Source organism: Lissotriton vulgaris, chromosome 12 (assembly GCF_964263255.1).
Source record: "Lissotriton vulgaris chromosome 12, aLisVul1.2, whole genome shotgun sequence".
Lineage (NCBI taxonomy): Eukaryota > Metazoa > Chordata > Amphibia > Caudata > Salamandridae > Lissotriton > Lissotriton vulgaris.
The window spans coordinates 510,460,182-510,477,361 of NC_141700.1; the positions used below are offsets into that span (position 1 = coordinate 510,460,182).

General features: G+C 45.0%; 1 protein-coding gene across 1 annotated transcript in view; it reads right to left on the minus strand.

The window, feature by feature from the left end:
- Positions 1-3,871: 3,871 nt before the first annotated feature.
- The window catches only part of AARS1 (alanyl-tRNA synthetase 1), a 336,551-nt gene continuing 323,242 nt past the window's right edge, over positions 3,872-17,180 (minus strand). Inside the window, exon 21 of the mRNA XM_086945275.1 lies at positions 3,872-4,968. Within this exon, the coding sequence (XP_086801401.1) occupies positions 4,783-4,968 (186 nt within the window). The 3' untranslated portion in view covers positions 3,872-4,782. The remainder of the gene's footprint in view (positions 4,969-17,180) is intronic.

Here is a 17,180-nt window from a genome sequence, read left to right on the forward strand (position 1 = left end):
GTTCTTGTTTCCCCTGTAACCACCTCTTTGGTAGCCCTTAGTGAATGTGGATTGGCTAGAGGTTTTGTATGAGGTGGAGGGACTTTCAGAGGAGTAGCCTCTAGTGTTGCCTCTGTATGATGAGCGACAAAAAGAACGTCTGGGAGCTTGCTGCTGCAAGGCTCCCATAGATTTTGCTGTATTGGTCTTCCTTTTCATCTTTTCTAAAGACACGTCAACTTTTGGGCCAAATAAATGTGTCTCATCAAATGGCTGATTAATAGCATAATGAGCTCTGTCATATCTGGCCAGCAACGCTTGGGTTTTGGCGATGCGCTAGATATTAGCTGCTTGTGACGCTGTTCTTTTGCCTGAGGCGTCAAGTAGCTTGGATTCCTTGTCTGGTGGTGAGGCCTCACCTGATGTCTGAGAATTAGCACGTTTACGTGCATTAGACACTACTAAAGAGTCTAATGGTGCTGGACCTTTAATGTAGACTGGATCTGTAGGGGCAGCTTTATATTTTTTCTCAATTCGAGGATTGAGGACCCTAGCCCTGACGGGGACTTTAAAAACCTCTGTTGCATGTTTGATTACACCCTTAAGCATTGGTAAAATAGCAGTAGACCTTTGTGTGTTATCAAAAGTGTCTAGTATGAAATCTTCCTCCACCGCATCTGTGTGTAAGTCCTCCCCATGATATTGGGCAGCTCTTTGGACTAGAAGGTTAAAACCTATAGTGTCCTCTGGTGGGGATGGTCTAGAAGGGTATATGTCGTCTTGTGGGACATCAAGGCATATCAGTGGTGTTGTAATCATCCCATGGATTAGGTGACTGAGGGGGACTATTGGTCCGTGCTGGGTCATGTGCACCTCCATCTGTGTCATCAGAGTCTGTGTGTACATCATCTTGTGGATTAGGGGATGGTGTAGGTGAATGGTGAGGTGGAGTAGGTGTAGGAGGAGGAACAGTATGGGGAGGTGGAGAAGAATGCACCCTTAATGGAGAGGTTGCAATGTCTCTTTTTTGGAGGAGGAGGAGGTGCTGGCGCATCAAGTGGTCTTCTTTGGGAACTGAGAGTAAATTGACCAGTCTTAGGATCCTTGACAAGAGTATTTTGGTTAGGACCAAGGGTGAAAAGTTCCTCTGAACAGGGCAAATCCTTCGGTGTCGAGGTTTTCGGCTCCGTATGTTTTTTCAGCACTGAGTCAGTAGCTGATTTCGGTTCAGAAGTGTGCCCTTTCGAAGTGTCCTTTACCGGAACCTGTTTTTTCGGTTCCGGGTGTGTTTTCGGTTCCGAAGCATGTGAATCTGGAGCTTTAGGTGTTTTTTTAGTTGGCACCGAATGCGGTTTCGGCATCGATGAGCCGCTGCCAGTCTTCGGCGCCGTGTGCTTAGGTGTTGGAGCAACGGTCGGCGTGGTTGACGAAGATGGCTTTTTCTTCGGTGTCGGTGTAGGATCGGCACCGTGGATAGGCTGGCTCGAGCCCGAGCTGCCTGAAGGCTTAATGGGCTTCTTTGCCGGGCCCGAAGGTGGGGCGTTGGAAGCAGTCTCTCTGTGCGCACCCGGGCCCGAAGGTGAGGGTGTACCCAAAGCCTTTTTAGAGGATGTCGAGGAAGGGCTGGGGGCCGATCTTACTTACGACCCGTTGAGCTGGAGTGACTTCCTCGATGTCGGAGTCTTCAGCGTCTGAGGAGCTGGTACTCCTCAGAATGCTGGTGTGCTGGCACGTCGACGCCCTTTTCGAAGATGTGGTCGGGGATCAAAGCTGACGAGCGAGCCATTGTTCTCCGAGCTCGTCGGTCCCGGATAGTCTTCTTGGAGCAGAAAGGAGGCACAAGCAGAACAGTCTTTGGCCTCGTGCTCCGGTGAGAGGCAAAGGTTGCACACCTCATGTAGGTCGGTGTGGGGAAACTTCGACCCACATTGAGGACAATTCTTGAATGGCGTCCTTTCCATGACCGGAATCGAAGACTTCGAAGTGGTGAAGAATCGCGTCGATGTGGAGCGCAATCGAAACAATACCGACGAAACTGGGTGAAGATTGCGCGCCGAAGGAAATTTGGTTCCTAACCGGAGCGCAGGAAACCCATCCGAGCCCAATGGCGGAAAAAAACAATCTGGGGATGGAGCCGATGCCCATGCGCAATGTGGTCCAAAGGAGGAGTCACCTATCTCGTGACTTCCAAAGAACTTTTCAGGACAACAGCAAACGGCAAACATCCGGGCCCAACACTACAGTGTGCAATCTGCAGCTCATAAGCCTCGAACATACCTTTTCTAAGAAAAGTTGATTTACTTTCCACTTGTGAGATACTCCCATGTCTGCAATGATGTTTTGTTCCTCTGGCTTGTACATTGCCCACTGCCGTATGTCTTGTGCCCGTTTCGAGCGGTGATACAATTCCCTCCCTTTTGTTTAGGTTCACATTATATAAAAGTTATTCATAATGATCTGTACAACCAATCCTTGTGTCTTAAATGTTTTAAGCACCAAAAATATCTGTTTCACAACTTATTCCAAGACCTATGACTTCAAATATGCAAACTGTAGACGTGCACCAACCCAGTGTGAAGGGCCTTTGTTGTAACTGTCAAAGTTTGGATTTGATTTGGGAAATTTTACCCATACAGCATAGCATTTTCTGTCCCCCTTATTAGGTTTGTCAGCACCCTGTAAATTATGTTGTTTGCATTTGTATAGCGCTAACAGCCATTACCATGGTACTGAATCACATTCTTACTGGACGCTCTTTCATATGGAACTGGACGCGCCTCAATAGTGTTTGGGGTTTGCTAGTGACTTGTTAGCAGAGAATGTTCAAAGTTTAGCGTAGACATTGCTTGCGTCGGTTAGTGTAAAGGGACATTTGGTGTGACCTAGGACGATTTTTGTAGTCTTATGTGTGTTAGTTGGTGTGCCAAATACCACTTTTTCCTGTTTTTTGCATTGAGAGTTTGACTGTTCATTGCTCGTGTGGAGTAAAGAACTGTGAACCACATCACCTGCTCTGGCAGCACCCATAGCTACTTGGCTGTGTCAATCATGAAGACGAAAAGGTGGCGCAAAGAGCGAATTTAACATTTCCAGTCCATATCAATCTTCTTCGCCTGCACTACCTTGATGAATTAAGGGCCTCAATTAATACAGAAGCTTCATTTTTGTAACTGAAATCGTGACTTCTTATTACAGAGACTATGAACAAGTAAACAAATTAAATTCTCAGAAGGGTAAGTGGCAGTAGCATGGGGAAAGCTTAAGTGAACGCACAGCGAAGCTTAAAACGGATTGATATTTAAGGAAAGAGTTTGCCCAGGAAAATGAGAAATGGGTAAACCAAAGCATTTAGCCTAAGCTAACAATGGAGCAGGTTCGACATGCAAAGAACAATGCTGGCAGAACATGAATCTGCGTTGATTTATTACCATGCAAGTAGTTAGATGAAGTGCACAGCGGCCGAGAGCCATACGGAAGGGTAGGTAGTGCAGTGGATTTAAATATCACTTAATTCATCAGATAACAACCACCACAGGAGAAGTGTGGCTCACTGGTTAGAGCAGGCAGACCCTGAAGCAGAGGTCAGACCCGGGACCAGGGTTCAATTCTCGACGCGGCAGGGTCTTGAGCTCAAATGTCCACAGACTCGATAATTCTCGCTTCGGTGCCTGACCTAATCATGGGTTCACACTCTGCAACTCTGGGCATTAAGCTTGCTTAAACTCCACAACGGCCTCCCGTGGCGGGATGCATGGCTTTCACCTTGGGGATGCCCGGTAGGGGCTATCTCACAGGGAAAAGCCAGGACGGGTTCCCAAGGCAAGCGCTTAGAGACTCCTGGGTGATAAGCGCTATATAAATCCAATATACAATACAATACAATACAATACAGTATGTTGCATCTTCTTTATTTAGAACCAACCTTTTCGTTGTTGGTTACAAGGACAAATGAGGATCCTGTAACAATAACCAATTACAAGCTAGACTGACGTATGTATCTTGTTAATTCTGTTAGTGAAACAAACATTGTACATGATCAAAGCAGACAGGAATGGTGGACCTGGGAGCAGAAGTTAGTTCCTAGCAGCACTGTCCCAACATTCAACAGGGCAATGACGTTTCTACGCAGGTCTTGCCGCATCATGCAAGGCTTCCACGCGATTCAAGTTGAATGGATGTACAGGGTTAGTGGACTTCCAAATCTTAATTTGCCACCAGTGATCAATCAGATTACCTTGGGTAAGGAATGGTTTGGGGGCACAGTTTTAGAGAGAATTTCAGGAGCTTTCAGATGGAAAGCTGGTCATGCAATCAGGTACCATGTGAAAGATTGTGCAAGGAGAACAGCATTTGTGAGCTCTGCCAATCACACGTTTAGCTGCGAAGAGCTTCGAATTGCGGCTTAGTGCTCTCACCTATGGGTGAAATAAATATGAAAATTATAGAATGATAATGGGTAGAATTTCATGACTGATGGAGAAGGCACAGCTGGGAAGAAAAGTTAATGAGAAACACCTTGGCCTGCTCCTACTCCAAACAGCAATCAAATAGGACATTAAGTTATAAAGAAATATCAGAAATATTCCCTTCCATTGGACAGTAAGTCTACAAAGTGCAGCAGAAGTCCTCTTTAAGTAAATTGTATCAAAATAGTCAGTTTGGGTAACCGCTGTTCAATACAACTCTTAATTTCTTCTCTTTCCAGCAACACAAACCATCCAGAATTTCAAATGACTGGTGGCCAAAACTAATTTGTTAAATATGAATGTTCTAAATGGAATGAAACCATCACTAATAAACACTTCAGTTCTTCAAGTCCCCCAGTTTCAGCTTGGCAAAGTCGTTGGCTAGTCGCAGCGCCTCCTGTAAGCAGTCGACGTTCCTGCCTGTGGCCTGAGCGGAGAGCTCTTTCCCGCCTCCCTTGCCGTCCATCAAGTCAGACACCTTCTGTACCCACTCGCTGGCTTTCAGGCCCTTGCTGGCGGTTTCCTGAAACAAACAAGTAGTTACAATTTATAAACAGCGAGTAAGCAAACACAACCCAACAATAAATGAATCACTTAGCCCAATATAGTGATATTTACAAAGTGACTGAGCTCATATATTTGGAGAACAGTCGGTTGACAAATTCTTCTGTAAAGTCAGAACAGGGTGCATTTGCAAAGGTTTATTCGATCTTGGAATAAGAGGATTTCACAAGAACTTGTATTGCTGGCTAGTGTTTCTCTTCAGAAGTGTTACTTGCTCGTTCTTTTGGGTTCTTAAGGTGGCTGTGAAAGTGTGTGACAGATCACGCCAACTCTACACCCCGATGAGTAAACCCAATCAAGTTTGAGACTTGTTTCAACGTCAGACCTTGGCAGCTGCATCTGGGGAGCTCCATGAACACATGGGTGTGTCGCTCTCCTTCGGTCATAAACCATACTTGGAGATGCACTACGTATAATATGCGATTTATTACCACTGTTGAGAAGAGGCTCATAGCGACCCACTCAAGCTTGCGCCACTCAGAAGGCAGGGTTCCACCCACCCACAACAATAATAATGAATTGTACATTAAGGTTTAAAATCGCCATGGAGGACGTCTGGTGACTTCATACTTCGAGAGGTCAAAGGCAGAGTGGGTTGTAAATGTCAACAGAATCCCAAGATGGCTATATAGGATCATACTACACATTAATATATTTTATTATTACATGTTTATTTTGGAGACATCAGTTTCAGAAACCAGTTTATTCAAAGTGGAATGAAAATAGCAACAGAAATATTGGATTATACTGTTTTTATACTGTAGATTGTTATCAGTAAAAAGAAGAGAGCAGCGCTAAATTAAGCAATGAAAATGTAAAATGATGGATTTTGAAGTGGTCTGAGACTGAGTCTGTATGAAGGTGGGGTCCCTGAGATTCCTCAATGCCATTTTGTACTATGACAACTGTCCTCAGACTCGGCCCTAATTGCCATCAGAAGTTTGACTTAAACAACGAACATCCAGTATATATGTTCTGCATTCCAAGGGACCAAAAATCTGAGGATTGCCACTTGTATTTGCTTTTTATTTTTAAAAAACCCTGATCAGGAGAGACAAGGTCTTACTTGCTCACCCGGCAGCTGCAGACATGTTGGGACAATCGGAACTGGAATGGCTGAATTCAAACACTGCATTGGAGGAGATGGGTTTATCAAAGGAAGAAGATGCAGAGGCTAAAGATGGTTCCAGATGAAAACAATGGAGATTCAGACCTCAAGGAAATTACATCAGAGGTTTATCTCACCGGAAGTCAAACCCTAAAGCTACAGTGGCCTAAATAAAGAAGTTGTTGGAATTCAAAGTCTTTTCCATATTTTACAGGGCCTTGTGAAATATGGGTTTTTATGTCACTGCATTATGTGTAATAGAAGCACCCAAACAAGAATATATTATTTATGCCTTGGCAGCGCAAATAAATGTGGCTTAATAACATTATTAAAGCAGTTGTACTAATAAACATGTTCACACATTTATTACTACAGTGCAAATTTTAAATTCCAGCATACCACCACAGTAGCATGAAATTCGCTAGAGCAAATCGTTGTTTACTGCCTCACAGGTAACATGTTACATTTACTTGACACATGAAACCAATTATCCTTATAGTTCTGACCCCTGTTCTATGTGGTTTTATCTTACCAGCAAATGTAACTTCCGGCATCTGGGTTTTGTTTAAATGCCTTTTCATACAACAAAGTCCATAGTATAAACAATACATGCAGATGCACAAAATGAACAATTTGCTTACCCAGAGACTCATTCTAATTGCAGATTAGTCACCTTATAATATTCCACATGCGTCAGACCAGCTCTGAATAATCTTAAGCACTACCTCTGCATGCCAATATGTGGCGTTGTTTGGCTCCGCATCGCATATGACGCTGCAGTGCCAATATAAGCGCCACCCCTGCACGGGGACATCAGTTTCTTTCATGACTTTCTGTGCCAAAAATGTGGAGGCACGTACAAACCAAAGTTTCCGTTTTGACTATTGTGCAGAGTCCAACGGGATCTTTTTGATTGAAAGAAGGGAGGATTGGTGAAATCTACCAGAAACAGCATTACTGAAGGTAAGTAACTTGTTCTTCTGATAGAGACTCACTGTAGAATATATACCAAAGCAATATTTCCCTGGAGGTGGGTCTCCAAACTAGCTTAGACCAAAAAGTTCTGGAGGACCAAATGAGCAAAATGGCTATCACGATGGACCTGACTGTCCTAGCAGAGTTACTTCATGAACGAGTGAAGTTGGAAAATATCCAGGACCGGTACCTTGCGCACTAGCGCAGTAGAGGTGGCCTTGGGCTGAGCTTGCAAACGCTCAGGGGTTTGCTTCTTCACCAACGTGTAGCACATTTTTATGCAGAGTATTATCCATTGGGAGAAGGTCCGTTTCTGCACAGCCTTTCTGTGCTTCGCTCCGGTAAACTCAATGAAGAGTTGGTTATTCACCTGCTGGTCCTTGGTGTTATCAATATAGCAAGAGAGATCTTACACCGTCCAAGCAATACATTCTCTCCTACTCCTTGAAAGGATGAGGCAGTGATGCTCTGGCCAATATGAAAGGGCCGACCATCTTCGGGTGGAAAGACATGCTTTCGAAGGATGAGTTTGTTTGTGAAGAAATTGGTGTAGGAAGGGCGAACAGACAGTTTGACGCTCACTGATCCCCCTGGATGATTTAATGGCCATAAGCAAAAAGTTTTGATGGTCAAGAGCCACAAAAAAGCAGTTATGCAGTTGCTCAAACAAAGAACACGTGTTAAGTGAGGACCAAGTTAAGATCCCATTGGGGCATCACCAAGGGAGAAGACTTGAGCAATGTTGTAAACCCTTAAAAAAAAACTAGTCACAATTGGTGACAAACAAGCAAGATTGATCCGGCAACTGCAGAAAAGCAGAAATAGCTGACAAATAACTCTTAACAGTGCCCAAAGCAAGACCTTGTAGAGCTAAAGAAAGAACAAACAGTAAAACCTGTGACAACGGTGCGTGTGTGCAGAGAGGGTCTTCATGACATAAGGACCACCAATAGGTCACAAATGTATCCCAACGGCACACGTAGACCATTTTGGTTGATGGACGCCAGGTTGCCAAGATGACATCACAAACTTTGAGAGGGAGACTGTCGCTGCTCAATCTCAAGACATGAAGGTGAAGTGAGTGCAGGTTCAGGTGCAGAACCATGCCGTTATTGTGACAGGAGGTCCTCCCGAAGAGACAGGCTGACTGGATGACATGCTCATACTCAGGAGTTTGGGATACCTTACTCTGTGCCCAATCCGAAGCCACTATTATGACTGGGGTCCGGCGTTTCTGATCTTCTTGAGAACTTTGGGCAGAAGTGGTATTGGTAGAAAGGCCTACAAGAGTCCGAAGCTCTACTTGAGGTGGAACGCTCCGAGAGAGAGCTGCTTTGGAAACTCCAGCATGCAGAAGTGCTGACATAGTGAGTTCTTTGCAGTGGTGAACAGATCAAGCCAAGGTTCTCTCCAATCTCCGAAGAGACGCTGCACCACCTCCAGATGTAGATGCAGGGTTTGTCAATAGGGGAAAAGTTCAGTGCATGGTAGTACCTGGACGGTGCCAGCATCACCAAGTCGGGAATTAGAGATGGAGCTGGTGGTAGACGGAGTCACCTGTGGTGATGGTAGTGTTGATCCTAAGGGCCCGCCGGGTGTCGAGGGAGAAGGTGCTGGCGGTAACCCAGCAGGAGCAGCGCTTAGATCAGTGTGCCCAAAGGTGCACCAGAAGGAGCCACTGGCCCAAAGATGGCATACACGTAGTAATAAAATTCCTTACGATGGGGCTGTTTTGGTGCCAGGGGAAACATGGGGTAGCGTGGAGCAGGCCCAGATGCTGGTGCCGCAGGTGGAAGGTGAAAGTGGGGCCTAGAAGTAGAGAGGGGGAAGCCACAGAAATCTTTGACTTTGTTTTCTTGTGCTTCTTAAGACTTAACCGACTTCGATGAGGAGGTCTTGGAGCGGGTAGATTATCATTTGAAGAACGGCTCCAAGAACGTCTCCAAGATCTTCTGTAGAAACGGCAGGGATTCTTCTTTTGCAGCGCTGACAGGAGCTTCATCGCCCGCTTGCATCGTTTTGCACTCAGAGCAGGTCATGGGACTGTGTCCCCAGGCACTAGAGACAGGTCAAGTGGGGATCAGACAAATATGTCGGCCTGTGGCAATACAAAGAAGGGTGAAATGCCGAAGGTTTAGCAGGGGACATGTCCCTAGTACACTGGGAGAGAAAAGCTCAAAAACTGTGACAAAAGAAAAGTTGGTATAAAATAAGGACAGAGGTAGCTTCCCAGATTCCCACTGTTGGTGTAGAAAGCAAGGAACTGATGTCAGTGTGCCTAGGTGAGCTGTACAAGAAGTAGTGATGTCCATATGATTTGTATCTAATTAAGATAATACTGGAACAGATACAGGTAGTCGGGGAGGCGGGTGGGCGTGTGTAACTCTGCAGCTCTACAAGCCAAGAACAGATGCATACTGGTAAGTTGCATTTTCCGTTCGAGGCATAGGAGCTGCAGATTACACACTGTACATAGATTGTATAGCAGTACTCAGACCTAGCGGCGACTACCAGTATCTGTTGCAGTAGTTTGAAACAGTTTTTAGTACAGCCTGGCCCACAGTGGCTTGTTGTTTAGTTTGCACATCTACATAATAATGATTTGTAAATGTGTGCTGTATAGACCATGTAGCTGCTTTACATATATCATCTAGGGGAATGTTCCCTAAGAATGCCATTGAAGCCCCATTTTCCTTGTAGAATGGGCCTTTGGAGGAATTGTTAATTTACGTTTGGCTTTCTGGTAACATATTTGTATGCATTTAACAATCCACCTAGCTATCCACGATTCTGATATGGGGTTGCCTTTATGTGGTGGAGAAAAAGACACAAAAAGTTGCTTTGTTTTACGAAAAGTTTGTGTCCTTTCGATGTAGTACAGTAATGCTCTTTTGATGTCTAAGGTGTGTAGAGCTCTTTCTGCGACTGTTTGTGGCTGCTCTAAAAAAACGGGCAGTTCAACAGATTGATATAAAGGAAATGGAGAAATTACTTTAGGAAGGAATTTAGGATTAGTGCGTAGAACCACTTTATGATGCATTTGCAAAAAGGGTTCTTGAATTGTAAATGCTTGTAGTTCACCGACTCTTCTGAGAGAAGTAATAGCTACTAAGAAAGCTACCTTCCAAGTTAGGAATTGCAATTCGCATTTATGTAACGGTTCAAAGGGAGGTCCCATTAACCGTGTAAGAATAATGTTTAAGTTCCACACTGGTGTGGTGGCGTTCTGGGAGGGATTATTCTTTTGAGTCCTTCCATGAAAACTTTTATAGCAGGTACTCTAAACAGAGATAGATGTTGTCTATTTTGTAAATATGCTGCAATGGCAGTAAGGTGTAGTCTGATAGACGTATAAGCTAAATTACACTTTTGAAGGTGTAATAGGTATCCTATGATGTGTTGAATAGACACATCTAAAGGATTTATGTGGTTGTTTTGACAGTATATTACAAATCGTTTCCACTTAGCAGCATAACATGCTCTCGTAGTGAGACATCTGGTTTCTTTAATAACGTTCATGCATTCTGGAGGAAGGTTGAGGTAACCAAACTCTATGACTTCAGGAGCCAGATCGCTAGGTTGAGCTGAGCTGGGTCCGGGTGTCTGATCTCTCCATGGTTCTGTGTTAAGAGACGTGGAGATAGGCTTAGTTTTTGGTGTGGTACCACAGATAGTTGCAGCAGTGTGGTGTACCACGGTTGTCTGGCCCAAGTTGGAGCTGCTAGAATGAGTTAGGGAATGTTGCTGTAGCTTGTGTATCACCAACGGAAGTAGTGAGAGAGGAGGAATAGCGTACGCAAATTTTCCGGACCAGTTCATCCATATCCATATCGCAGCGGGTGTGGATATCTGGCGGCGAAGTTTGGGCATTTTGCATTTTCGTGGGTTGCGAAGAGGTCTATCTGATGTTGTCCCCACATTTGAAAGAACGGTTGAAGAACTTGTGGATGAAGTTCCCACTCGTGGATCTGCTGTGTCTGTCGACTTAGCAGATCTGCCATGGTGATTTGTACTCCTGGAACGTGTTGGGCTAAGAGGAAGATTTTAAGTGGTCAATCTCCAGATCTGCTGTGCTAACAGAGAGCTGCAGAGAGTGTGTTCCTCCTTGTTTGTTTATGTAGTACATGGCTGTCATATTGTCTGTGCGGACTAAGACAGCTTTGCCCGATACTTGTTTTTGGAATGCTTTCAAGGTTAGAAAAATAGCTAGTAACTCCAAGTGGTTGATCTCGAGTAACTTTTGTTGCTGTGTCCACCTGCCTTGCATGGTGTGATGCAGTAGGTGAGCTCCCCAGCCGGAGAGCGATGCGTCCGCTGTCAGGATTATCGGAGGAACTGGCTCTAGGAACGGTCGGCCCTTTGAAAGGTTTTTGGTGCTCCACCATTGCAGAGAGCGATGAGCCCGACTGTCTACCAACACTAGGTCTGTTAATTGACAACAAGCCTGGTTCCATTGGCGTGCTAGGCACTCTTGAAGTGGACGCATTTGCAGTCTTGCGTGAGGCACTATAAATATGCAAGATGCCATCATTCCTATGAGCTGCATGAACACTCGAGCTGGAAGCGAGTGTTGCAGTTTGAATTTTGTAAGTAGAGTTTGTACATTATCCAGTTTGGAGAGGGATAGGCAAGTGTTAGTTGGGTGTTTATTGTAGCGTCGAGATATTGTTGTATGTGTGAAGGTTGCAGGTGTGACTTGGTGTGATATACTGTGAATCCCAAGTCGTGAAGCAGTTGAATAGTAGCGTGAGTGTGTTGTACACACTGGCTTTTATGAGCCAGTCATCTAGATATGGGAAGACATGAATATGTTGTCCTCTTAAGTGTGCTGCTTCTACTGCTAGGCATTTGGTAAACACCCTTGGCGCTGTTGTGACTCCGAATGGGAGCACTTTGAACTGGTAGTGCTGCCCGTCTAGCACAAATCTGAGATATTTTCTGTGCGCTGTGTGGCTGGGAATGTGGAAGTAGGCGTCCTTGAGATCTAGAGTGACAAGGAAGTCGTTTTGTAGCAGGAGTGGAAGGACTTGTTGGAGTGTGACCATATGAAAATGATCCGACTGTATGCAAATGTTTAGAGGTCTGAGGTCTAAGATAGGTCTTAGAGATCCGTCCTTCTTTGGGATTAGAAAATCGAGTGAGTATACTACTTTGTTTTGATGATGCTTTGGGACTATTTCTATTGCATTTTTCTGCAGGAGGGATATTACTTCCTGTCTGAGCGGTGTTAAATGTTCTCGTGACATTGGACGCTGCTTGGGTGGTATGTTTGGGGGGGTGGATGTTCGTTCTAGACAGTAACCTGATTAAATTATTTGAAGCACCCACCTGCCTGATGTGATGTTTTCCCAGGCTGGTAGGTATTGTTGTAGTCTTCCCCCGACAGGAGTGGAATGGGACGGGGGAAGGGGAGTCATTGGGCAGGGGTAGAGGCAGAGCGGGAGTTGTTTTTTTTACCTCTGCCTTTGTTATTGTTACCCCTGTAACCTCCCCTTTGGTAGCCCTTACTAAAAGTGGATTGCGTAGGGGCTTTGTATGAGGTAGAAGGTGTCTCTGAAGAGTATCCCCTGGTGGCGCCTCGATAAGATGAGCAGCGAAATGAGCGGCGAAATGAACGTCTGGGAGCCTGCGACTGCAGGGCTCCCATAGATTTGGCTGTATCTGTATCCTTTTTCCAAGTGCTACATCTACATTGGGTCCGAATAAGTGTTTCTCATCAAAGAGTTGATCAAGTATAGCACTTTGGACTTCAGGTTTGAACCCTGATATGCGTAGCCAGGCATGTCTACGTAATAAAACACTGGTGTTAACTGCCCTGGAGGTGGTGTCCGCTGCATCAAGTGCACACCGAATAGAGGTGTTTGTAATATTTTTCCCTTCTTGAATAAGCTCATTTGCTTGATCTTTGTATTTATCAGGGAGGTGTCGCATTAGTGATTCTAATTCGTCGTAATGTGCCCTGTCATATCTGCCCGATAATGCTTGTGTATTGGCAATATGCCACATGTTTGCTGCTTGAGACGCAGTTCTTTTCCCTGATGCATCAAGTAGCTTAGACTAACTGGTGGGGCAGCTTCACCTGATGTTTGTGAGTTTGCTCTCTTGCGTGAGTTGGAAACTACAAGTGAGTCTAGTGGTACTGGACCTTTAATATATGCCGGGTCTGAAGGGGCAGCTTTATACTTTCTCTATTTGAGGGTTAATGATCCGAGTTCTGACTGGATCCTTGAAGACTTCAGGAGCATGCTTAAACTTTAAGCATTGGTAAAATGGATGAGGTCCTTTGTGCATTATCAAAGATATCCATTAGAAAGTCTTCATCTACAGGGTCTGTATCCAGATCTACTCCATGATATTGCGCAGCTCTGTGTATCAACTGATTAAAACCCATAGTGTCTTCTGGTGGGGAAGGCCTTGAGGGGTATATGTCATCTTGAGGGACATTTGGGACGTCTGGGGTGTTCTAATCATCCCATGGGTCAGGTGAGCCTGGAGGAATAGATGGATCATCTATGTTAGCCCCTATATCATCAGAGCTATGATCCCTATTGTCATCGTCTGGTATGATAGAGGATGCAGGGGAATGTTGTGGTAAGGGAGCAGGTGGTGATGGTATATGAGGAGGAGGAGGGGAAGGAAGTCTTAAAGGAGAGGTAGCCATGTCCTTTTTCTTTGAACAAGGAGCTGGCGCTGGTGTATCCAGTGGTCGCTTTTTTGAAGCTAAAGTTAGCTGCCCAGTGATTGGGTCTTTAGCTAGAGTCTTTTGTGTAGGGTCTGGATGAAATAAGTCCTCTGCAGGAGGCCGATCTTTTGGTGTGGAGGGAGGCTTCGGCACTGAAGCGGTTTCTTTTTTTTTTTTTGGCAATGTCCTTAACCGGAGAAGCAGGAGTCTTTTTTGGCTCCGAAGATTTTTTCGGCTTCGGTATATTTTTTGGATCAGATGGTTTTTCGGTTCAGGTGGTCTTTTTGAATCCGAAGCGGGTTTGCTTGGTTCAGACCTGGATTTCGGTGCCGAAGGAGTAGCGCCGGTGGTTTGGATGTCAGCGGACCTGGGGATGTTGTCTTTTTTGGTGCCGGCAAAGTGGGAAGGTAGACTCGAGCCCGAGTCGCCTGAAGGCTTAGTTAGCTTCTTAGCCGGGCCCAAAGGTGGGGCAGTAGAAGCAGTGTATCGGTGTGCACCCGTGCGCGAGGGTGTGACCGGGACCTTCTTTGGATGTGTCGAGGAAGGGTCGGGGTCGGCGATCTTACTTACGACCCGCTGTGCTGGAGTGATGTCCGCGACTTCTGAATCTTCTGCCTTGGAGTTACTGTTGACGTCGTGTTGTTCTGAGACGTTGACGCTTTCTTCAAAGATGTCGCCTGGAATTGGAGCTGAAGATCGAGCCATTGTTCTCCTAGCTCTTCGGTCCCAGATAGTCATTTTGGAGCGGAAAGAGGCAAAAGCGGAACAGTCTCTGGCCTCGTGCTCCGGGGAGAGGCAAAGGTTACACACTTCATGAAGGTCGGTGTGGGGAAACTTCGACCCACATTGAGGAAACTTTTTAAATGGCATCCTTTCCATGAGCTGGAGTCGAGGCCTAGTTAGGCCCGAAGGCCGTCGACGACGACCGGAATCGAAACTTTCTGTGTTGAAGAGTAGCGTAGACTGGGAATGCGTTCGAAACTGATTTTCTGTAAGTTGGTGAGGATTGCACGTCGAAGGTAATCGGTTCCAACACGGAGCGCTGGAAACACATCCGAGCCCGGTGGCGGAAAAAAACAATCTGGGGATGGAGCCGATGCCCATGCGCAGTATCATCCAAAGGGGAGTCAATTTTATATATATATATATATATATATATATATATATATATATATATATATATATATATATATATATATATTCATCCAAAGCTATCAGCCAATAGCGAAAGTCAGCACTCAACAAGGGTGTAGTTTTCCCAAAGTTCACGATTTATTGCAAGATAGCAGCATACATCGCACAACACCAACGCGTTTCGCAACCCACTGTTGCTTGATCACGGTATGTATATATATATATATATATATATATATATATATATCATACAGTTCAGGAACCCTGATTGAAGACTGCCACAAGAGGTTTGTAATTCTGCAGTCGGTTTTAATGAGCTTGCATGGCAGCATACATAACAGCAAGTAACTCCTTCTATACTTCTTGCCAGCCAGACGCGTTTCAAGAACCTGACGCTCTCTTCTTCAGTGGCGTGAGTGGAAAAAATGTCAGCGCCAGTGCCATTGCACCGTTAATTAATCACCTGCTTCCAGAAGAAGGGGCGTGGCCGACACCACGGACTTCTGGGTAATGTAGTTCAATATGGTGTGACTTGTGGGGCGCGCTGTTATTCCAAGTAAACACAATTCATTTCCCAGTGGACTGGAGCTACTTCAACAGTTCCGAATGCTGCCCCGCTTTGTAGACTCACCATGCTTACGAGCGGGTGTCTCCCTGATTAGTCACCAGTTCGTGCCTCTTCCTTCATTGAACACGCACTCACAGGGCTCGTTCAGGACCACAACAGTAGTAGTGGTGGGCGGTCCTCGCGACCGGGATGGCCGCTAAAACATCACACAGTTCAGGAACCCTGATTGAAGACTGCCACAAGAGGTTTGTAATTCTGCAGTCGGTTTTAATGAGCTTGCATGGCAGCATACATAACAGCAAGTAACTCCTTCTATACTTCTTGCCAGCCAGACGCGTTTCAAGAGCCTGACGCTCTCTTCTTCAGTGGCGTGAGTGGAAAAAATGTCAGCGCCAGTGCCATTGCACCGTTAATTAATTAATCACCTGCTTCCAGAAGAAGGGGCGTGGCCGACACCACGGACTTCTGGATAATATGGTTCAGCTGTACTTTCGATTGAAAACGATTCTGCCTTTTTTGATTTGCTTAGAACTTTTGCCCCAGTGGAGGAATTTGCATGAAACTTACAAATCTACTAACTTGATAAGCTGAGTTTGGACAAGAACTGTCTAGGGGGAAAGAAGTTAAATGGCGTGGTGGTTGGCGGAGGGGGGGCATATGGATGAAAAAGTGCATTTTGACCCAGAGCAAAATTTTGCCCAAACACTGAGCAAAAACTTAAGTGATTAACACCGAACTTGGCACAAAAGTGGACCTTTAAACCAAAAGAGTGCTTTTTTTGCGCTGAGCACCCACGTGTTCAGTAGTTTGAGATATTGATCTTTAAAAAAGCTGAAAAGCCATTTGTTAATTTGCTTATAACTTTGGCACGTATGTTCAGAATAATACGGTCAGTTTCAAATTTGTGTATATCCATAAAGGAGAGGTTCAGTTAAAAAAAGAGGGCCGGGAAGTGTTCCTTTGCTAATGAGTTTGACACTGTGTGATGAATCTGCACAAAATGTGGCATAAGCCAAGACAAAATGGTCTTCTTTTGGCATGAAAGATTTGTGTCAATCCATAAAGGGGGGCATTTTAATTTTTCTATAATTTTGATGATGTTTGACCAATGCTTGGTAAGTAGTCAGGTGATACCCAATGCAGGACTATTAGGGTGAAGATAAAACTTTGAGGGGGGTGGGGGATTATTTTTTGATTTGTATGTCCAGTTTTGTGCCAATCCATCAAGGTGGGGCAAAGTTAAAGGAATGCAATAAAATGCTCAATTTGGCTGAGACTTATTATGTTTAGCCTTCTCTCGTTTTCCCAGTTCTATCCAGGTCCATCAAAGCTGGGGATGGGATTTCAAGGGAGGGATGAAAGAAGAATCCATCTTATAATAATTTTTTTCTACTGTTTGATGAATCCAAAAAGCATGCGTCAGACATTTAGCTTAATAATAATAATAATAATATGAGCATTTATAAAGCGCATGGTTACACCAACTGGTGTGTCCCCGCGCTGTGATGAGAGGCCGAAAACACGAGAGCCCCACTACAGCCGCACCTGAGCAATTCAAAGGACCCTACAAGCGCTGAAAGAGATGAGTTTTCAGAGCTTTCCTAAACTTAGTCTCGGAGACTTCTAGCCTAAGGCTCAAAGGAAGTTTGTTCCAGTTCTGCGGAGCCAGACAACAAAACGACCGGCTCCCCAGCCTAGCATTCC